Genomic DNA, 23792 nt, shown 5'->3' on the forward strand with positions numbered 1-23792 from the left:
TATTTCTTAGATTTCCTGACAATGGAGGTAAGTTGGCTCCCTTTCTCCAGTCCTTTTTCCATCAAGCAAAGACGTTTTATTTTGGTAGGCCTTTGGCATGTAAGCTGGTCTGGAGTTGAACAGGATTTAACTGGCCGGGTGCAGATGATGTCATAGAATAGTAGGGTTGGAAGGGGCCTACAAGGCCATCGAGTCCAACCCCCATGTCCTTTATCATTGTGTTTTTAATTGTGTTTTAATGTATTTGTTTTTATGTTATGGTTTAACCAAGATTTTGTTTTAATCTGTATTTTATTGTTTCTGCCCTCTGATGGAAAAGTGGGATATAAATTTAATAAATAACTAGATGTAAACTGCTTTGATGCCTAGAAGTAAACCACAAGTAATGGAAAGTTAATAAGATGTTTTATCTATTTGTTTTTTAACTCCTTGGGGGACTGCCCATGCCTAAAGAAAAGCAGATCAACATTTTATAAATATGAATACAAAACAATTCCACAGATTAAATTTAAATTTTGAATTGGTGATGTTGTATGCTACCAGACTCTCTTCTGCAGAAGAATTGCCATTATTTAATGAAAATAATTATTTATTTAAAATCACAAGCTCTGGATCATTAAAATCACAAACTGTGTATTATTCCCCAATTGCAAGTTTAACTATGCCAAAGATAAACATATGTTCTTTATAAGGCAATGATTAAGAATGGAAGATTCCTTATACTTAAATCATTAGCACACCTCCATATTTCTTTTTTTGTTAGTACACTTAAATTAGAATCAATTACATGAATGCTGCTACAAACAATAGTAAAGAAAATAACTCAGATTTTCCCGTATTTGTTCTGCACTGATTTCATACCATACCAGCCAATATTTGTCAAAGGACATACAGTTAAGCTTTCCTTGTTCACAGGACAGTTAAACATTGTCTGCACAACAGGGGTTGAGCACAGAAGAAGCTTTTCTTCAGAACCTCATTCAACAAGTGAGTTGCTTCACCTCAGACAGCTTTAGACAAACTCTGCTATAACTTTTAAAATTATTATTTCTTAGTAGAATCAGATGAAATATGAAGGTACTGTAGCCCCTTCTGAGGGGATGAAGCCTGCCAAATTTTGGAGAAATCAGTGCAAGTCGGGGGGGGGGAGGGGTTGTGCAAGGAGTCTTTTAATGTTTGAGGTTTGCTTTTTTAACATGCCTGTAAGATTTTTAAAATTATTCTTTGGCAAATTGGATGAAGTTTGTAGGCATAGTAGCTCCTTTTGACAGGATGAGATCTGCCAAATGTTAGACAAATAGGTATGAGGGGGTCGTGCTAGGAAGCTTTGAAGTTGACTGCAGGTGAAAACTGTTCTTGTCACCTTTGCCTCTCTTCCCGAAGCTGCCTCAGGGGTCCCACAAGCTTTGCCATACTCCTGTTTTTTCCTTATTGAAACACTGGAAGCTGCCTTCTACTGAGTCAGACCCTTGGTCCATCTGGCCCAGTATTGTCAACACTGACTGGCAGCGGCACTTCAGGGTTTCAGGCAGGATTCTTTCCTCACCCTTCCTGGAGAATCAAACCTGGGACCTCTGCACGCAAAGCATGTGCGCTCTCTCTCTCTCTGTCTGTGTGTGTGTGTGTGTGTGCGTGAGAGAGAGAGAGAGAGAGAAGCACAGTCACACAAAACACACAGAACACAGAGTCAAGAGTCAGACAGATAGTATACTATTACACATAGACACACATACCTACAAATATTTAATAATGATTTTAAATCAAATGCTACTAGAGTGAGATTGGATGGAGAGGTGAAGGGAAATGACTTATCTGATAACTAACAGTCAAGCCAGACACAAAGAACACCAAAGGTAAATAAGGATTAGGATGTTGTTGTTGTTCAGTCGTTAAGTCGTGTCCAACTCTTCGTGACCCCATGGACCATAGCACGCCAGGCCTTCCTCTCCTCCGCTCTCTCCCGGACTGTGCTCAAGTTCATATTCATTGCATCAGTGATCCTATCTAGCCATCTCATCCTCTGCCGTCCCCTTCTCCTTTTGCCTTCAATCTTTCCCAGCAAGATTCCCAGAAGTTTTCTCTTCGCATTAGGTGGCCAAAATATTTGACCTTCAGCTTCAGTATCTGTCCTTCCAATGAGCAGTCAGTGTTGATTTTCTTTAGGATTGACTGATATGACGTCCTTGCAGTCCAGGGGACTCGTAACAGTCTTCTCCAGCACCACAGTTTGAAAGCATCCATTCTTCAGCGCTCAGCCTTCCTTATTGTCCAGCTCTCACAGCCATACATTACTACTGGGAAAACCATAGCTTTGATTAGACGGACCTTTGTCGGCAAAGTAATGTCTCTGCTTCTTACTATGCTGTCTAGGTTTGCCATAGCTTTCCTCCCAAGGAGCAAGTGTCTTTTAATTTCATGGCTACAGTCACCATCTGTGGTGATCTTGGAGCCCAAGAAAGTAAAATCTGTCACTGCTTCCATTTCTTCCCCTTCTATATGCCAGGAAGTGATGGGGCCAGATGCCATGATCTTCGTTTTTTTAATGTTGAGTTTCAGACCAGCTTTTGCACTCTCCTCTTTCACACTCAAAAAGAGGCTCTTGAGATCCTCTTCGCTTTCTGCCATTAGGGTGGTATCATCTGTGTATCTGAGGTTGTCGATAATTCTCCCGGCAATCTTAATTCCAACCTGTGATTCACCCAACCCGGCGTTTCTCATGATGTACTCTGCATATAAGTTAAATAAGCAGGGCGACTATATGCAGCCTTGTCGTACTCCTTTCCCAATTTTGAACCACTCGGTTGTTCCATGTCCGGTTCTTACTGTTGCTTCTTGACCCTCATACAGGTTTCTCAGGAGACAGGTAAGGTGGCCTGGTACTCCCATCTCTTTAAGAATTTGCCACAGTTTGTTGTGATCCACACAATCAAAGGCTTTAGAGTAGTCATGAAGCAAAAATAGACGTTTTTCTGGAATTCTCCTGCTTTCTCCAGCGAATGTTGGCAATTTGAACTCTAGTTCCTCTGCCTCTTGGAAACCCAGCTTGTACTTCCAGTAATTCTTGGTTCACATACTGCTGAAGCCTAGCTTGTAGGATTTTGAGCATCACCTTGCAGGCAAGTGAAATGAGTGCAGTTGTACGGTAGTTTGAACACTCTTTGGCATTGCCCTTCTTTGGAATTGGAATGTAAACTGACCTTTTCCAGTCTTGTGGCCACTGTTGAGTGTTCCACACTTGTTGGCATATTGAGTGCAGCACTTTAACAGCATCATCTTTTAGGATTTTAAATAGCTCAGCTGGAATACTGTCATCTCCGCTACCTTTGTTGTTAGTAATGCTTCCTAAGGCCCACTTGACTTCACTCTCTAGGATGTCCGGCTCAAGTTCAGTGACCGCACTATATCATGGCTATCACGGACATTAGGATCTTTCCTGTATAGTTCTTCTGTGTATTCTTGCCACCTCTTCTTAATCTCATCTGCTTCTGTTAGGTCCCTGCCTCCTTTGTCCTTTATCATGCCTGTCTTTGCACAAAACGTTTCCTTGAGATCTCCACTTTTCTTGAAGAGATCTCTAGTCTTTCCCATTCTATTGTTTTCCTCGATTTCTTTGCATTGTTCATTTAAGAAGGCCTTCTTGTCTCTCCTTGCTGTTCTCTGGAACTCTGCATTCAGTTGGATATATCTTCCTCTTTCTCCTTTGCTTTTCGCTTCCCTTCTTTCCTCAGCTACTTGTAAAGCCTCCTCAGACAGCCACTTGGCTTTCTTGCACTTCTTTTTCTTTGGGATGGATTGAGTTGCTGCCTCCTGAACAATGTTATGGACCTCCGTCCATAGTTCCTCAGGCACTCTGTCTATCAGGTCTAATCCCTTAAATCTATTCCTCACCTCCACTGTATATTCATCAGGGATATGATTTAGGTCATATCTGAACGGTCTAGTGGTTTTCCCTACATTCTTCAATTTAAGCCAAAATTTTTCAACAAGAAGCTCATGATCTGAGCCACAGTCAGCTCCAGGTCTTGCTTCTACTGACTGTATAGAGCTTCTCCATCTTTGGCTGCAAAGTACATAATCAATCTGATTTCAATATTGACCATCTGGTGATGTCCATGTGTAGAGTCGCGTCTTGTGCGGTTGGAAAAGAGTGTTTGCTATGATCAGTGTGTTCCCTTGGCAAAACTTAATTAGCCTTTTTCCTGCTTCCTTTTGTACACCAAGGCCATGCTTGCCTGTTATCCCGGTGATTTCTTGACTTCCTACTTTGGCATTCCAATCCCCTATGATGAAAAAGACATCTTTTTTTGGTGTTAGTTCTAGAAGGTGTTGTAGGTCTTCATAGAACCAATCAACCTCAGCTTCGTCGGCCTCAGTGGTTGGGGCATAGACTTGAATTACTGTGATGTTGAATGGTTTGCCTTGGATTCGTACTGAGATCATTCTATTGTTTTTGAGATTGTACCCCAGTACTGCTTTTCCCACCCTTTTATTGACTATGAGTGCTACTCCATTTCTTCTAAGGGATTCTTGCCCACAGTAGTAGATATAATGGTCACCTGAATTAAATTTGCCCATGCTTGTCCATTTTAGTTTGCTGATTCCCAAGATGTCGATGTTCAATCTTGCCATCTCATGTTTGACCACCTCCAGCTTACCTTGATTCATTGACCTTACATTCCAGGTTCCTAAACAATATTGTTCTTTACGGCATCGGATTTTCTTTTCACCACCAGACACATCCACAGCTGAGTGTCCTTTTGGCTTTGGCCCAGCCGCTTCACTCTTTCTGGCTCTACTTGTAAATACCCTCTGCTCTTCCCCAGTAGTATATTGGACACGTTCCGACCTGAGGGGCTCAACTTCCGGCATCATCTCTTTTAGCCTTGTGATACGTTCCATGGGGTTTTCTTGGCAAGAATACTGGAGTGGGTTGCCATTTCCTTCTCCAGTGGACCACATTTTGTCAGAACACTCTGCCATGACCTGTCCGTCTTGGGTGGCCCTGCACGGCATAGCTTATGGCTTCACTGAGTTATGCAAGCCCCTTCGCCACAACAAGGCAGTGATCCATGAAGGGGAAGAATTAGGATGCAAGGGATTGAATCTTTGGAAACAATTCTTGCTCTGGATTGGAATAAGGTCACACAAGCAAAACACAGCCATCAAATCTTGTGAAGAGCCTTGAAAATACTGGAACTGCCAATACGCTACTTCAACTTCTCTTCTAAAAGCACCGTGATGGGAGAGCCCTGGTAAAGTCATTCCCTGATTGGAGTCATTCCCTAAACCTATCAGTCACATAACTGCAGTCCCTCCTCTCCCTCCCAATGTTTTCCATTTATGAAGAGCTTGGGGAGAAATGCATCAATATTCAACTGTCTGTCTCTGACTCTTATGTCCTTCCAGTGCTCTGAAGCAGCTCCAGGAACAGCCCCCCCCCCCAGCCACCTTTGCTTTGGACCACTTTGGAAAAGACCTGCTTCACTTCAGACAAATTCCCAATCTCTCCAACATGGCCTGCTTCAATTCAGGATTTGAGCTTCATCTGAAGGAGATGCACACCTCTAGTACTTAATGCATGAAGTACAATTCTGAATAAGCCAGATGCCATGGTAAGCTGCCAAGCTTGAGTTCTGACACAGATACTTTAGCTTTTCTGGTGCAAACAAGTATTCTGGACCCTCTTTATACCCAATTTCAATTTAATTTCTGTCAGTGTGGGAAATAGGGAACAGAAGGTCAACAGTGGATACACAGACTGAAGCATGCTGATCAAAGAGGAAAAAACAGATGTAGTTAGATGCACAACATCTTGCACAAGTTTTTCCATTAAAGCTGCAAGGAGAACCAGATAAATTGTCAAGCATTTTGCCCATCTCACCAACTAAGGGTGCTTCTAGACTGAGGGCTCCTCATGCTTCCAATCAAAAGAAATGCTGCAACTCTCTGACTTTTACTCCTTACCAGACGTTGTGTGCAAAGAATAAAGGAAGAAACAGTGGGAAAACATGGGAGGTTTACAAGTGGATGACAGTGCTGTCTGGATCCCCATAATAATCCATGAATGAGGCAAAGGATTTGCATAATAAAAGTCTCACCTGGAAATACCTTAAACTGAGAAATCCCTTTACTGTGAAAGTGAAATTGACAAAAGGTTTTAAATTATCAATTTCCCAGTGAAGGGATTTTTTCCATCTTAACAGGGGAGGGGGGGTGGAAAGCTTGTCAGTTCCACATCATCACTTTGCAGTATTTGTACACATTTTTTCAAATTAATCAACACATTAATTTTAATTAATGACTTTTGGAAATTCTCCATGTTAGAATGTGGAATGTGTAGCAGAAGGCAGGGAAGAGCAAACCCATGGATGAATAATAGAATGGAAATGATTCAAATATTGTTACTGTGATTCTGTCTTCTTTTTAAAGTATCTCTTATTCAGTTCTATGTAAGTAGTGAATAAGCTATTAGAAATACACCACATAACACCCTGAAGATAATAACATTACTTAGAACAACTTTAAAACAAAATCGACAAGAAATGTAGAATGAGGCAAACTCATATTCAAGGACAGCACATTTTCTTCTACAAACAAACATACAAGCTTTGAAATACACAGAATTAAAATGGGATAATCCACAACACCACGCCTGCATCATTTGTGACTCACAAAAATGGAGGGACTCCACCTGCCATATATAGTGGCCTTCCAAGTCAAGCCTTTTTTGCATTCAGCAAAACCAGGAGTTTTTGTCAGGCCTCTGGTGCTGCCACATTTGGCTAGTAGGCTGTGTTCACCTTCATAGGTCACCAGTTGTATAGGCCTGCATGACACATATATCATCAAACTCTGAACTGTAGAACTGAATGTGTCCTTTTTTTGCATGTAATACAAGACTGCCTCCAACCACAGGGTGGAAAATATCGTAATAGACAGAACTTGATCTTCCTAAGGAATGAGTAGCTGCTGCATGTATGTGTAAGAGTGTCCATGTAAATCACACACACACACACACACACACACTATCGATGAGAGAGAGAGAGAGAGAGAGAGGAAGAAATCATACATGTATAGAAACAATTTTCATTTTTTCATTGATCATAACAGATTTTTCTCAGCTGCACCATTCTTTGGCATTGATGTGCTCTGCATAAATCATAACAATTCCACATTTTATGATGCTTTCAGAAATGGCATTTTCTTTATATTCAAAATAGCACTCTGCTAGTGCAGGCCTAGTACAGAATTACGAAGCTTGCATTTTGTTACAACTCCCTGGCCTACAACAACTTAAGGAGTAATCTATCATGGCACTGTCTCTGTAAAGCTTTCAGTCATTTCAAGGAGGCTTGCAGAGGAATAGGGTTTTGTGGATTGAATGCCTATACCACAGTCACATGTATCAGAGAACTAGCCACAGCTTTTGCAAAAGGAGCATATTTAAATCCTGATGCATCTCATTTCTCCTGAGGGAGTTGTTTAGCAATCACTAAAATGAAAAAAAAGAAAGCATATCTGAAACGAATAAGTCACATAAAATGCTCATTCTCCATATAATCATCAGCTCTCAGACACGTAAAGAGAAGCTTGAACATCACTCATCAACTGACTTAGGCTGCAATCCTATACCTTCTTACCTGGGAATAAGCCCCGCTGAACTCAATTGGACTTAGATGTAACTCCCAGACATATATAGGATTGCACTGTAAAAGGGATATTAAAATAGTTTAAGAATACTCATAAACCAAACAGCCTAGATTTCACACTCATAGAAACAGAAAATGAGGCATTTTAATGTTTCTTAATCAAAACTTGATACATGAAGTCTAGTCCATAGCAACATCCACCAAAGGAATATGATAGAATGAGAGAGGATGAAAGTTCCACGTTTACAGCAAAACAATAATCCCCACCCTATTCCAGTGGAGTCAGTGGGAAAGGCAAAGTTTCCACAATGACCAATGGTACTTCCAGCTGTGGCTGGTGAGTCCAGTTCCAGAGGGGCTGTGGTTCCATTCAGGGTTTTAGTTACCAGCAGCCAAAACTCTAACAATGCCATCCAAGGTGCTGGAACATTCAGCACCTTGGATAGAACCATTAGAGTTATTTATTTGTTTATTTATTTCTATGCCACCCAATAACTGAAGCTCTCTACCAATCGCCACTGTGTAGTTCCCCAGTTATGGAATGATCTCCCCAATGTGGCCCACCTGGTGTCAATATTGTTATCTCTTCAATTCCAGGTCAAGACTTTTCTCTTTCCCCAGGTATTTGGCAGCATGTGATGAGTTTTAAATTGATCCTGGATTTGTTTTATGGTTTGGCTGATGGCTCAAAGTTGTTTTCAGATATATGTTGTCTCTGTCTATACAGTTTTAAATTTTGCATATTATATTTTTAAAGTTGTTAACCTTCATAAACGTCCTGAATCTTCAGCTATGGGGCAGTAGAGAAATGTTAATAATAATAATAATAATAATAATAATAATAATAATAGAAGTGGTGGTGGTGGAAGCCATACTCTTTGAACTGAGCAGTCATAAAGATGCAGCAGAAGTGAATCCTGTTACATACATTTTACATTCATATTCATTGATATGACTGTATGCATGATTGCATCAAAAATTCTGTGTGTGTGTGTGTGTGTGTGTGCATGCAGTATTATAATAATGCTCGTGTGCACTTGTGCACATTGATAAAACATTGCATCAAAGCAAACTTTGATTGTACATCCATTTGTATTGAGATCCCTTTTGTGTGTTGTACTAGTATGGGGAGTTAACAAGAACAAAGTAGGAAAGGTATCAGAGAAATCCTCTCATCCTCAATTAGAAATAATCTCTTCCTCATCTTAGAACATTTTTTAAGCTTGCACAGGTGTACAAATCCACCTGCAGGTTAAATTAAATTCTTCTTTGCTAAAGATTCGTCTCTATTATAAGTGATGATTGTGAAGGACATGATGACACAGCTCATTTTAAATGGCTGCCCTAATGTTTGGTAGAGATACAGCCAATTATTACACATATTTGCAGTTGACCTTGAGACACAATTGCTTCCTGAAAGAAACATCTGCCATTGGAAGAAGTGGTATTATGAGACATACTAATTCACATGTATGTGTGTGTGTGCGCGCACACACACACATACATACACACATGCTAGCTAGGAGCATCACCTGCCTTTTCAGGAGCCAAGAATGTTTAAAAATGTGGTTAGGGCAAGGCCGTGTGGCAGGATGGAGACTTAGTGCAAAAGCAATGTGCCTGTGACATAACAGCAAGATGTTAAAATAGTTTTGGAACCACATGATAGTGGGATGGACTTTGATACCTTATCACTAAATGCCACCATGGTTATTATCTCTGTATCTTATTATACTTTTAACTACATATGGGCTGTCAACCTGTAGACCTGGCTCATCATAAATATAAGAAGTGAATTTTACTGTCATGGCATTGGCCCAGCGAGCTCAATACTAGGGATGTACGAAAGTCACTTACCTTTTCGACGGGGTGATTCGTGGTGGTGGGGGGGAGGCGCTCTGCACCTCCCCCAAAATCCTAACCCAGCTGGCTCTGCTCTGCGGCAACTCCGCGGAGCCGCCGGCCGGGTGCATTCACAGGCACCGTGTGGAGCCTGCGGACGCAAATGGCGGCGGCTGTGGCAGCCACCATTTGTGTCCCTGTTTTTTGGCCATGATAGGCTACATAAATATTTACATAGCCTATCACGGCAAAAAAAAAACAAACCAGGGCCACAATTGGTGTAGTGGCTGCCATTTGCGTTCCTGTTTTTTTGCCGCGATAGGCTATGTAAATATTTATGTAGCCTATCACGGCAAAAAAAGGGAATGGCAAATGGCAGCGGCTACGGCATTTGTGCCCCTGGCTTTTTTGCCGTGATAGGCTATGTAAATATTTACGTAGCCTATCACGGCCTCCGCAGGGACACAAATGGCATCCCTGCATTAGCCGTGACAGGCTTGGTGTTTATGTAGCCTATCATGGCAAAAATAGGGAAGTGAATGGCAACTGCAGACACCATTTGCAAAGCAGCGCAAACGGCACCAAGTAAGTGTCCCATTTCGCGCGCCTTTCGTGGGGTGGTGGTGGTGGGGCTTCATTCTGCCACAGATTTCGGGGGGCCGAATGCACTGGCATTCGGCCTCACCAAGATCCATGGCAGAACTCTCTGACATCCCTGCTCAATACTGTCTTCAAGATTTCTGGGCAAAGGTCTTTCATAGCCCTGCTAATGTTCTTTTAACTGGAAATACCAGCCAGTGAATCTCTCACCTTCATCATGCAGAGCATGTATTCTACACTGCTGAGCTACCTACAGTCCTTGATATATCCCTTGTTGCAGCCAGAAGCTGAAATCCTATGTACACAATGGCTCCATGTGGGACTTACTTTGAAGTAAACATGCATAGGATTGCACCGTTAGAGCTGCAAAATGTATCAAACACTTTATGGGCTGGGTCTCATGTCTGACATACCATATACCATACCATGGAGAGCCAGTGTGGTGTAGTGGCAAGAGTGCTGGACTAGGAGCTGGGAGATCCGGGTTCTAGTCCCCACTCGGCCATGGAAGCTCACTGGGTGACTTTGGGCCAGTCATACACTCTCAGCCCAACCCACCTCACAGGGTTGTTGTTGTTGTGAGGATAAAATGGAGAGGAGGATAATGTAAGCCGCCTTGGGTTCCTTGCAAGAGGAAAAAAGGTGGGGTATAAATGCAATAAATAAATAAATAAATAAATAAATGCATGCATGCTCTGGGACTATGCATTTGACAGGCTTTTGCTGTATTCTACAGTATATCTAATTATGTTTACTTATAGTTCTATGAGAACAAGTATAATTGTTCTGTTTCTTTCTACTCCACTCTTACCACTGGTAGTATACCCATCTTAACAGATATCCTCTCAATCTTCAAGCATCATTGCCTCTCAGTTCTTCAAGAATCATTGCAAGACTCTCTTGGATATTGTTTGGACAAATGTAAGGTACTTTATGCAAGCACCAGTTGAATGAGCTTCACTTGTGTTTTGCCTTTGGCTTGTGGGGAAAGTGAAGGACAAGCAAAGCCAGCTCTCCCAGCCAAAGCACCAACTAGAAGAGTTCCAGATCACACTTTGGTTGGAGACCTGATTATGTCAAGGGTGGGGCCCCACCTCTGCTATCATCTGGATGGGGGGGCAATTCAGCCCCCACAGCATATATGGTTTCCCACCCCTTTTTTTACAGTAAACTTCTATCATCATTATGCAAATAAGCATTAAGCCAAGAATGGAATGGGTCAAGTACAACAATGGAATACATTGGCCAGGATCAAAAAAGCCTTATTTAATTTACCATTTCTTCCTCCTCTTCATTAAAATGCTGAACTGTAAAATTAAAAAGCAGTTTCTGGCATTCTAGTACTCGAGGCTGCGAAGGAGGATTGAAGAGAGGAACTAACTGGATATTAAAGAAAACCATCCAATACACAAATGCAGAGATTTGCTTGCACGTTGGAGATTTTATGCCTTACAGGCATTCTCTGAAAGCAAGTCCCAGTGGTTTCATCAGAGCACACTCCCACAGAAGTGTGTGTAGAGTTGCAAACTGAGGTTAGACTCCTAGTTCTCACTGAGTTTCAAAGGTGGTTTTGCTGTGATTACATTTGCTGTCTTTTCTGTGGCTCTTTATTGAACACAATACAAAATCTGCTCCTTTCACTCCAACTCGCTGATTTGGCAGTGCTTTTGTTCCTTGGTTCGACACTTATTTCCCTCAGCAGTTCAGCGGGAAATATGCTCTTTTTAGTTTCCAATATATGTGGGGAAGGAGCCACAAAGTGGAACACTGACTGCACAGAGATTGCCAAGACATGCCAGTCAGCAACTCAGTGACCTACTTTTTATTAGAGCAATTACCGTTTTGAAGGTATGTCACTATTTTGTGAGGAAAGCTGCACTTGTGAGGTGTCAGCAAACATGCCACTTATCATTAACAATGTTTCTTGATGTTTACGGTCACTCAGATGTTGCGAGACTGGCAGCATCACAGTGGGCTCTGGAAACAATATTCTACAAGAATAATGCTGACCAAAAAAGAGGGGGGAAATCTTGTGCAGGAATATATTTTTGTTCAGAATGCAATACTTCTTAAAAAACAAACAAACTTGGAATGGATAAAAAGACCAATGTTGACAAGGGGCAGTTTGAACAAATCAGTAACATATAACCAGTTTGTATGTTTATAATAATAATAATACAAGAAGGATTATGACAGTAGCAATTAAATATCTTGAAGGCAGTGGTTAATCTGATCCAGGATTCAGCGCAACTCAGCTCTAGTGTCTGTTTTAAATTCCAGTATTCAGCAATGGAAGTGGTCAAGATATATTAGAATATTTTTGATTGTGTGTAGTGCAGATTCTGAAGATTCTATTCTACACATAGGATTTGGGACACACGAATCTGCAAATCTACACATAGGATTTGGGGCACAGTTTCAAAGCTACTTCAAGAACAATGTAACAATGTAATAGCTTCTGCCAGTGCACTCAGTTTAGAAATCACAATCTTGGCTATCATTCGTCTTATAGAAGATGAAGGGCCATTCACACAAGCCAATGGGCCCCCTACAAGTGCCTCAGCACTGTACAGAGCCTTTGCCATGTACACAGCTGGGAAATGTTAATGTGAACTGACATATTTTTGAGGGGGTTATGCATGGATCCACTGAGGTTACACAATCAATTATTTTGAGCCATCATGATTGCACATACTAGAACAGCTCTACATGGGGGAAGGGATGACTTGAAAACTATCTCCACACTGAATGCTTCCCAGCCACAAGCTTGGTTCCCAAGCTTGCTCCCAAGGCACTTGCCCATGGATCATCCGCTAGAATGACTGCCTGAAGATAAACTTGAACCACATCAAGGTCCCAAAATATGTACAGATCCAACAGGAACTTTCTCTGAAGTGGTAGACATTTTACACTAGTACCAATAGTGTAGGAGCTGGTCCCATTCTTGATTCTAGTTTATTCCCTTGTTTTTGGAGCCGTACAAAGGAATGATATTCTGGAGGTGATGGACTCGACCTTGGGGGAGCTGGGGGTGGTGACAGCCGACAGGAAGCTCTGGCGTGGGCTGATCCATGAAGTCACGAAGAGTCGGAAGCGACTGACCGAATAAACAACAACAACAAACAAAGGAATGACTACAGTTATTGGATGTAGCACACTTCTGCTTCCTCTTTGCAAGACTCTTGCATTGAAAATAATGACTTAAGGAAGTGCCATTCCATAGCACAAGACTGTTAAAGTGACACATATGCCAATGACCAGAAGGATCAGGGTGATAATTCTGATAGTTTACAGTTATTTCTGCCAACACTTCATTATGTCAAATTATTGTGGGGTATGCCAAGATGAAAAAGAAACTATCCATTTTGTGCTTTGGGGGTTTGCCAAATTATGAAATAATTGCTTTGAGTAATGGTGTTAACTGTATCATCAGTCAGATGCATTTATAAAGGTTGTAAATGTCCATGTGTCATTGTACTTGTGCTATGTTACAAAGGTGTGTTATCCCTTAGTATAGTGCTGCATAAACGGGTGAGTTATGGAGATTTCACATTTCTTCTGAATCACTCATCCATCATTGATCATCACTTGGCAGACAAAAGATAACAGGTTCAAGATGCTCACTGTTCTACCCATGGAAGACATTATTTCAAAACTGCTTCTTGTTTGAAAGTACTAAACTTTCTCCAAACCGACTTTAAAATAGGATTGACTGCACTAAAACATGAATCACCCCACATTTAGTCTGAGCACATAAGCACAACTGATTGTTAAGCATTCTACTTGAACAGCAGCCAGTCTTTGGATTCTTCAAGGATCTTCCAGGAGAGATAAGCCTTTCATTATTTAGTGCCCCTCTCCCAAAAATAAGTCAGAGTGTCAGAAGCAGATGAGAAAAAAATGTTTCAGATATATTTTGAAAAGTTGTGTACCATACAGTGTTTCGTGTGTGTGTGTAGCCAAATTTTGCACCGCATAATGCTCTCACATAGAACACTCATAAAGAATAGCACAGGCATAGCACACTCACTGGAGGCAAGTTAGCAATTACTATGGGCAAGAATATGACTAACAAACTACCTAAGGTCTTCATGTAGCTGGCCAGTTATTTCTGTAGCTTTCACTATCTTCTTTTTACCTTAAGGCCTACTAGACAGGTTTTTTTTTTTTCCCAATTGCGTACTTCCTGTTGTTTGCTCAAGCCTTTGATTTTCATCCGACTGGCTACTCTGGCTACTCAGCTAGGGATGGGTGAGAATTTGGTTCAGTTTGGTTTTGAGAAGAATTTACCAAATTCACAAAGTCCTCCATATTTGGGACAAAAACACTTGAGATTTTAAAAATATAAAATGTGAGAGAAACTGAAACTAACAAGATTTGTCCACCCAAGCCTTCTAAGGTAAGGGTAGGCAAAGGGGAAGTTAAGCAAGCAAACAAGAGAGGACCTATCTAGCAGAATTAGCTCCAGTTATGTTAATTTAAGCTCTTTAGGCTTCAAGAGGAGGACATTGCCTGATCCATCATCAAAACCATGACTGGAAGAAGGTTCAGATCTGGCTTCCACCTGGAGATCACAGGATTGGCCATCCCCCTTTGCTGAATGTGTAACATTAGGTTGCAGGGAGCCATCATTGTACTGTAATTAGATCCCCTGTTATGGCATGAGCCCTGTGGACAATTGAGACATAATGTATTGTAGCCTTGGGGGTGGGGGGGAAACACTGTAGTGTGGACTTGTGGGCCAATGCATTATAACTGAGTTGAATCTTTCTCCTTTTGTGGCCTCTATTTCTGAGTACATGACCTGCTTAACCCTACTAAAACATTATGCCAGGGGTGCAGAACTTCTGGCCCACAGGACTAATCCAGCCTGCAATACCATAGGTTCCTCCAGGGGTTGGGGGTTGGGCTGTTACCTCCAATCTGTAATCTCCAGCTGTTATCCCCAATCATTCTGACTGATGTCTGTATCTGATAGGAAGCTTGTGGAAGGTGGGGGGAGAATGAATGAAAATTCATATGCATTTTCATGCACATTTTCCCCAAATTATGTACTCATTTAAAAAATCTAATTATTTTTATTTCACTGCTTAAATTGTGTTTGTGTATATTTTTCAAATGTGTATATTTTTTCATGCACATTTTTCAAATACACGCATTCTTCAAATGTATTTTTTGTTGCACGGCAAGCTCAGAAATATATGGATTTCACAACACACATTGCTTTCAGTTCTGTGTTCAGTTCCAGGATATGTGAATTGGCTACATTTTGGTCAAAAATGAAGTGAAATGAATTTTTTCACCCATCCCTATGAGTGAGTCACTTTCATGTGCATCCTTCCCTAATGTCATAATAAACTTGAAGCTAGCTTCTTGAGCTATAAAATTACAACTAGGGACAACAGTACTTGATATGTTAGGACTTTTTCTTCACTTTTTAAAAAAATTAGTATAGCTATTAAACCTATATATAACCATGTTTGTTTTATGGGATGATTCCCTCTAGTACTTCCTTCCTGCAAGGCATGCTTATGGCTTTGTAGCCAAAACGGCTGTACCAATGAGAAAGAGGGCAGCCAGTATCAGAAAGCTTGGGTGAAACCTGTAAGGACTGGGCCCAACATCTCTGCAGAAACACTCCAAGAAGGTATGGGAACAGATTCAGAGTCAGATGAAGAAGAGGGGGAAGGGGTGGTGGAAATATCAAGGTTGCAGGAGATAGGAAATTTTTGTGGACATCCCAGGGAGCTTTGGCTATTGGGAGGTATACAAATGTAAATGGATAAATAAATAGGGCAGGGTAACAGAGGCAGAGAGGACTCTTGCCAGATGCTGACTAAAGCCAGCCAGAGACCTCTCCATCCATCGGAATGCAAGATCTTACAGCATGGGAGTGATGGATCCATGAATCAGACAATGGGTGAAGAGGGAAGAGCAACTTCAGGACATGAGGCATTCTAAAAGGTTGGCTGCTCAAAAGAGGTCCCTAAGGTAAGACCCTCCCTGAGGGAGGGACTGGAAAAGTTACTCAGATTTTGTACTCTCGGCTGGCACCAGTTTCATTCTAACTTCCTATCACAGTGTTTTCACCAAAGGTAACTTCTTGTAGGGTAATTAGTATTATGCAACCCTGACTAGAGGACTGAGCTCTGTGTTGCTGCATATGGATTATGTTGTTACCATGAGGCATGACTGATCTGGCTCTGGCTTGCGTAATAGAAGTTATTTACTAAGAGATCATCTTCATTGTGTGACCACTGGAGGCCTGGCACTCGACAAAACCTGAGATTTGCAGAATTACAAAACCATTAAACTAAACCCTGCAAAATAGAGCAACCTCCACACAAAAGAAAATAGGTTAGAAGATTATTGTGCATGTGAACGTGTGAACATAAGAAGAGGCCTTCTGAACCCCACTTTAATGTGTGTTATACCCAAAGCAGCATAGATATCCCCCTCTTTGTAACTGTGGAGCTCTGGAAAGAATCTGCTCACTTCCTTTCTTCTTCCTCCCTCAGCCTCCTTTAAAAACAAACACACACCAAACATTCTTCAGGGATACAGCATGTACCAAGGCCCAATTCAATAGTATCATGGCTTCCTTCCCTTCTATTTTCTGTGTGGCTCATAGGTTTGCTTTTCTGCATAACCATATGGTCACTGTGCAGGCCATTTTTTCCTATACCCAGAGGAAATTTGGGAGCCATTAAAAAACAGCCCCCTCCCTTCTTCCCACTGTTCTACATGGAAGTTGCAGGGCCAGTGCTGACTTCAGCAAAGTCAGCTGAAGACTTTCAAAACCTGAGATTTCACCTGTAGAAATGGGAAGCGGAGGTGAATGCAATGTGCCTATAATGATGATTGTGTGTGCGAAATTGCATCTGACATACTAAGAAAGCACCACCACCCTAACCCAACTCCTACTTTTTTAACATAAACACCTAAAATGGGCAGTCATTAATTTTCTTACAGGTTTCTTTCCCCTTTGGCTTCATGAATTATAATCATTTTGGGGAGTTCTGCTTTATTAAAACCAATCCCTTAGATTTATTGTTGTTTAGTTTAATGCATTTTTAATGGATGGTGGATATGTGGAAATGAAGAGATATATTATGAAACATCTATTAAAAATCGAAGTACAAACATAATAATGTTAATGAGGAGGAGGAGGAGGTGGGAAGATGAGGAGCAAGGAAGACGAGGAGTGCCCTGCTGGGTCAGTATTCTAATTTCCCACAGTAATCAGCCAGATGCCTCTCAGAACCCAACAAGCAGAACACAAATAAAATAGCCCTCCCAGGACAAAAATGCTGTGGTCCTCTCAGGACATAAGTTCTATAGCCCTCTTCTGCTGCTTTACACCCAGCAATTGGTATTAATTTCAGGGACATGCTGTCTCTGCTGCTTGAGGTAGGATACAACATTCATGACTAGTAACCGTTGACAGTCTTATAGAATCATAGAACAGTAGGGCTGGAAGGGGCCTACAAGGCCATCGAGTCCAACCCCCTGCTCAATGCAGGAATCCAGGTCAGAGCATCCCTGACAGATGGCTGTCCAGCTTCCTCTTGAATGCCTCCAGTGTGGGAGAGCCCACTACCTCCCTAGGGAATTGGTTCCATTGTCGTATTGCTCTAACAGTCAGGATGTTTTTCCTGATGTTCCTGATGTCCTCCATGCCATCACCGTATCTTGTTGTAGAGAATTCCATAGTTTAGCTTTGCCCTGCATGATGCACACCAAAATATTTCCTTTTGTCTGTCATGGACCTCCCATCATTCAGCTTCATTAGATGGCCCCAAGTTATAGTATTAATGAACTGGGGGATGGGACCTCTCTCCATTCAGGTTCTTCACGAAATTAATAATTTTACAAATCATTGTCATGTTCTCCCTTGCGTGCGTGCAGCATGTGCATGAATCACACTTCTCTGAGATCATTAATGTCCTTTCAAAACAAAGCTCGTGAAAGGAGGCCACTTCCCCAGCCCACCCCACACACACACCAGGCCTAGATCTACACTACTGCTTTTTATTGCTACTGAAGTGAAGTTATTGCTGTTGGGGCACATTACAAATTCTGTATGCCTCTTTTCTAGTGTTCTTTTCCATGTTTTATTCCAAATACCACAGTAGATGTCATTATGTGTGCTACGAGGTATAAATGCACTATGAGGTATAAATGCACAAGAGGGATATAGCATCATCATGATGGGATCGTATCAATTTGAAATGAGATGTAGATCTGGCCCTGGCTATCCTTCCAATACTGAGAGCTGACAGACTCTCAAAAGCCAAACAGGGTGTCTTCTTGGCAATGTGTGGAGGAAGCAGGAGGATGTGGTGGGAGAAAAGAAGGAAGGGGGCAAGAAGAAGGGCAAGGAATGCAGGAGGCAAAGCAGCAAGGAGATGGGACATGGATGAGAATAGAAGGGAGGGGAGGAGAGAAAAGTGGCATAAGAACCAGCAGAGCACAGAGAAGGAAGAGAGGAAAAGGGAGCCATAACTGGAGTGACAGGTACGGGAAAGGATGCAAGACACAGAGAACTGATGAGCTGAGTGCCAGGTCTCACAGATTCCTCTCCTCCTGGTGCAGAGGGAGCAGAGGGAAATCTCCAAAGTTGGTGCCAAAACAGCACCACAAATTCCGCTTATTCTTCTTATATCTGATGTTCTGGTCACTCCTCCCTCCCTCTCTCTCTCTCTCTCTCTATATATATATATATATATATATATATATGACCCTCATCTACAAGACCACTTTCACAATCAGTTCACTAAGAACATTTCCATGGTTGAAAACAACAAGCTTTTCAGCCATTCCCTTCTTCGTTGCAATTTTGAACTAACAGACATCAAAACATTTTGAAAAGAACGTTTGAAAAAAACACAATGAAAAATGAACAATACTTACAACCATACCATTTAGGGACACCCAGCAATCTTGCGGGAAATCCTGGAGCAACGGTACCAAGAACTGAAGGCAACCGTCCCAGTGGCAAAGCAACAGCATCATACCAATCAGGTTGAAGATTCGCACCACAGCACTTGCTAGATCATATGTCATGTGGAAAATCTGTAGATAAAATGGCAAAGGATGGACACAAATCAAAACCAGAAACATTCAACTGTATTGAGTCATATTCAGGTGGAGCGATCATTTGTTGTGTAGAGCTGTGCTGTTCAAACTGTGCTCTGGGGAAACATGGGTCTCCTCGGAAACAGATCAAGGCCTCTTACATACATCATCATCATCATCATCATTATCATTACTACTACTACTACTACTACATTTATATCCTGTCTTTTTTCCTCTTGCAAGGAACTCAAGGAGGCTTACATGGTCCACCTCCACTCCATTTTATCATCATTTATAGCAATGCTGTGAGGTAGGTTAGGCTGAGAGTCAGTGACTGGCCCAAAGCCACCCAGTGAGCTTCATGGCCAAGTGGGGGCTAGAACCCGGACCTCCCCAGCCCCAGGCTAACACTCACTACACCACAGTGGCTCTTCACACCACACTGTGATAAGACAGTGAAGGGCAACCTTTCTAGAAAGACTGGGGAGTTTTGGTCAAGTTGTAGGCTTCATGCTCTGTACATGTGGCTTGATTGCAGGGCCCAGCAGGCCTGGACAGTGTCCGTTCTTCAGAACTGTCTACAATACTTGGGGGGTTTCTCTGGAGACATATTGGTCTGGAAAGGGTTCCCTGTATACTCTAAAATATAGCTGAATGGAAGCTTCCAACTCAGGAACAGGAAGCTGCCTTTCACTGAGTCAGACCACTAGTACATCCAGCCTAGTATTGTCAACACCGGCTGGCGGCAGCACTTCAGGATTTTAGACAGGGCTTTTTCCAGCCCTACCTAAAGATGCCAGGGATTGCACCTAGGATCTTCTGCATGCAAAGCATAGGCTCTACCACTGAGCTTGATGCATAAACACATGTTGTTGTTGTTCAGTCGTTCAGTCGTGTCCGACTCTTCGTGACCCCATGGACCATAGCACGCCAGGCCTTCCTGTCCTCCGCTCTCTCCCGGAGTGTGCTCAGTTTCATATTCATTGCATCGGTGATGCTATCTAGCCATCTCATCCTCTGCCGTCCCCTTCTCCTTTTGCCTTCAATCCTTCCCAGCATCAGGGTCTTTTCCAGGGAGTTTTCTCTTCGCATTAGGTGGCCAAAATATTGGAGCTTCAGCTTCATTATCTGTCCTTCCAATGAGCACTCAGGGTTGATTTCCTTTAGGATGGACTGATTTGACCTCCTTGCAGTCCAGGGCACTCGTAAGAGTCTTCTCCAGCACCACAGTTCGAAAGCATCAATTCTTCGGCGCTCAGCCTTCCTTATAGTCCAGCTCTCACAGCCATACATTACTACTGGGAAAACCATAGCTTTGATTAGACGGACCTTTGTCAGCAAGGTGATGTCTCTGCTTCTTACTATGCTGTCTAGGTTTGCCATAGCTTTCCTCCCAAGGAGCAAGCATCTTTTAATTTCATGGCTACCATCTGCGGTGATCTTGGAGCCCAAGAAAATAAAATCTGTCACTGCTTCCATTTCTTCCCCTTCTATATGCCAGGAAAGTGATGGGACCAGATGCCATGATCTTAGTTGTTTTAATGTTGAGTTTCAAACCAGCTTTTGCACTCTCAACTTTCACCCTCAACAAGAGGCTCTTTAGATCCTCTTCGCTTTCTGCCATTAGCATAAGCACATGGCTTATGACAATAATAAGAACAACGTTTTATTGATTTTTTCCCCCCATTTCCCCCATATGGACTGCACCTTCCTCATTCTAGAATTTTTGATTGGAGATAAAATGCATATTTGTGCCATGTAGTTTGTCAAAATTTGCTGACTCAGTGCATCAAAAACCCATCCCCTCAAAGCAGTTGGAGATGCCCAGGCAAGTTTGCTTGCATTGATGCTGACTCCAGAACAATCAGCACCACAATACTAAATTCTATAACATATTACTTTAATACAACAGCAAAGTGTTCTTACCATGGTGAAATGTAATTATAGTGACAGTCTCAAAATATATTTCACAAGCATTATTCTATCCTGTGAATTTGATATTATTGTAATGAGTTGTCATTTCAATCATATTTTGTGAGCAGAGCTATTAGAGCGTAGGTTGCCCATTGTGTGATCCAACCCCTCATACATACTTTGCCATAGCTTTCAGCTCCAACACTTTATTTGTGTCCTTTCAACCCTCCTCACACAATCTTGATGTGAGTGAGTCTACATATAGTTGTCTTTTTATGTGTTGTTTAGCAGATGTACAGAAGTGCTTGCGTCAATCAGTAGAATATTGAACTAAAGGAAACTTGAAGATATCATGCACAAGACCACATCAAGGCTGCTTCTTCTTCTTCTTTTCTTTTTTTGCAGTGTTTTATCAATGCACACATGCATAGTGGTAATATCAAAAGAAGAAGGCACAAAATGCAAATGAACTGAAGGAATTGGAAAAAAGGTGCAAACAGTACATGTTCCACCCATTACAGAATTAATTTTAGAAATTCTCCTAGGCCACATCTATACAGAGACAGTTTATGAGGTGATTCAATTTCAAATCAGATTTTCAAGAAATCAAATTTGCTTCTTGCACAGCACACGCAGCCGGTAAAGCGGTATATTCATTGGAGAAAATGGCACCAGCAATCGCGTTCATTTGAGGTTGTGTGGGTGGAGTTTTGTGAGTAGAACTGAACACATCAACTGTAGGTGTGGGGCAGCCAATGAGTGGAGGCTTGCTTCCTGCCCCCTCCCCACTCCCACAGTCAGTGAAATCGGCAATTGGAAAGAATTACTTTTGAGCAAACAAATTTAACCAACGCCTGTCCTCCTCGGCACCAATCCATGGTGGGAATAAGGGTCATTTGCAGGTGATCCCTTTTTAGAATCCTTAAGTTTATGCGCACATTTGCAACAGAGCAACTTGAAAACAACATGGCTGGCTCCCCTCCCCACTCCCATACTCAGTGAGTATTTAAATCAACAGACAGTGACTGAGTGCCTCCCCTCCTGGGCACAATTTCTCAGCAGGGATAAGGTTGGTTTGCAAGCTATCCCTTTTTAGAATCATTAAAGTTATGTGCACATTTACAACAGTGCTACCTGAATATTTAAATCAACAGGCAGTGTTTCAGTTTTCAAGGAACTGGGTTGGCTCCCCCCGCCCCACCCCCAGCCCCACTGACTTTGCCTGCTCAAACACCTGGCAAAGGAATCCTCCTGATCCCTCTGCTCCTGTACTTGGCAAAGTGCAATTGAAGGCAATGAGTTACTTCAAGGTAGACATGCCCCCACCCCCGCCACATTCCCTTATGCCAAAAAACACCACTTCCCCCGGCCTGTGCTGAAGCCAGCTGAGGTCACACGGATTCTCAAACTGCACTGAAGCCCCTGTGATGGGAAAATTCATAACAAAATGATTATGAAAAAAAAAAATCAGATTCAGGGCAAGAAAAGCTGCACTCGCTATGGAGAGGGGCATATGTCATCTGCCATGATCGTCTTGGGGCCGGAGTAGAACCAGAGTAAAAGCCCATGTAGATACCTCCCTAGTTCAACTAAAATACAGGGTCGAGTGTACCAAAAGAACAATGAAGAACAGCATGGAGGAATGACCACTCATCTCTGGGAAAAGCTTCAAATAACTGAGGCCAAAGCTACATGTGACATTAGTCACAAAATTCTGTCATTAAGTGCAGGGCTGTGTGTGTGTATGTGTGTGTACATTACAAACAGCCAGCATGAGGGTCTAGTTCAGGACCCTAGCTTAGGGTTGGTTCTGGTTTTCTTTTTTTAACTCTTTGCCCCCTGCTGCGGGCCCAATCATGACCAGGCCTCCAATCTGCCTTGCAAAAAACAAGGGGGGGGGCATTTGTTTCTATATACATAATGGCCCCACTGTAGTGGGCAAACTGTTAACCCCCCACACCCACACTTGTTAGAGTCCTAATCCAAGTGAAGTCCCCTGCACTAGCTATTTGTCAAAAAAAGTACCACCTCCACTTAAGGGAGGAGCTACATGACTAATGTCGTGTATTAAAGCAATCTGTAGGACCGCAGATGGAAAGAGGCAAACTGGTGGAATGGAAGCAAGGTGAACTAAAGCAAAGAAGTAAGTTCAGAGCCAAGAATGTGTGGCAGGACTCCTAGAATGGAGAGAGGTGCCAAATCTTTTCTTATTAAAGGCACCTGTCAAGACAACTTTCGTGGCCAAAGCTGTTAAACCTAGAAGCCTAAATATCTGCTCCACAGTCTATTTTTAGGCACTTAAATAAATCTGGTGACATTCCAGAGATACTCACCAACCACAGATCTTATTTAACTCTAAGTCAGTCTCTGCAGGTGCTGAGTACCTTTAAAATCAGGCCACGTATAGATTGTGGACATCGCTCTACAACCAATATCAGTGAAGGGTGGTATAGAAATGTTTTCAATACATAGATTCTAGAATATGGATTTAGGGGGCTATTATTTGGTTAAAGAAACTTCAACCCTGAACTGGCGAGTCTCTCATTTCCCAGAACAATTAACTATTCTCTACACCTTAAAGTGTAGTCATCATAGCAAAACTAAAAATAATCTCAATACAATGCTGAACAGTGCTAAGCAATTCTTTCATTAATGGCAGATTAAAATAGATTTAAAAAGCACACTTTGCAGGCTTGAATAGAAGCTGCT

General features: G+C 42.1%; 1 protein-coding gene across 1 annotated transcript in view; it reads right to left on the reverse strand.

Moving 5' to 3' along the window:
• Positions 1-23792, reverse strand: part of HCN1 (hyperpolarization activated cyclic nucleotide gated potassium channel 1) — a 309640-nt gene that overhangs the window by 137428 nt on the left and 148420 nt on the right. The window contains exon 3 of the mRNA XM_084832057.1: positions 19005-19166. Coding sequence (XP_084688183.1) covers positions 19005-19166 — 162 coding nt within the window. The remainder of the gene's footprint in view (positions 1-19004; positions 19167-23792) is intronic.

This window comes from Heloderma suspectum, chromosome 2 (genome assembly GCF_057233095.1).
Source record: "Heloderma suspectum isolate Gila_16-S chromosome 2, 16-S_ref, whole genome shotgun sequence".
NCBI classification, from domain to species: domain Eukaryota; kingdom Metazoa; phylum Chordata; class Lepidosauria; order Squamata; family Helodermatidae; genus Heloderma; species Heloderma suspectum.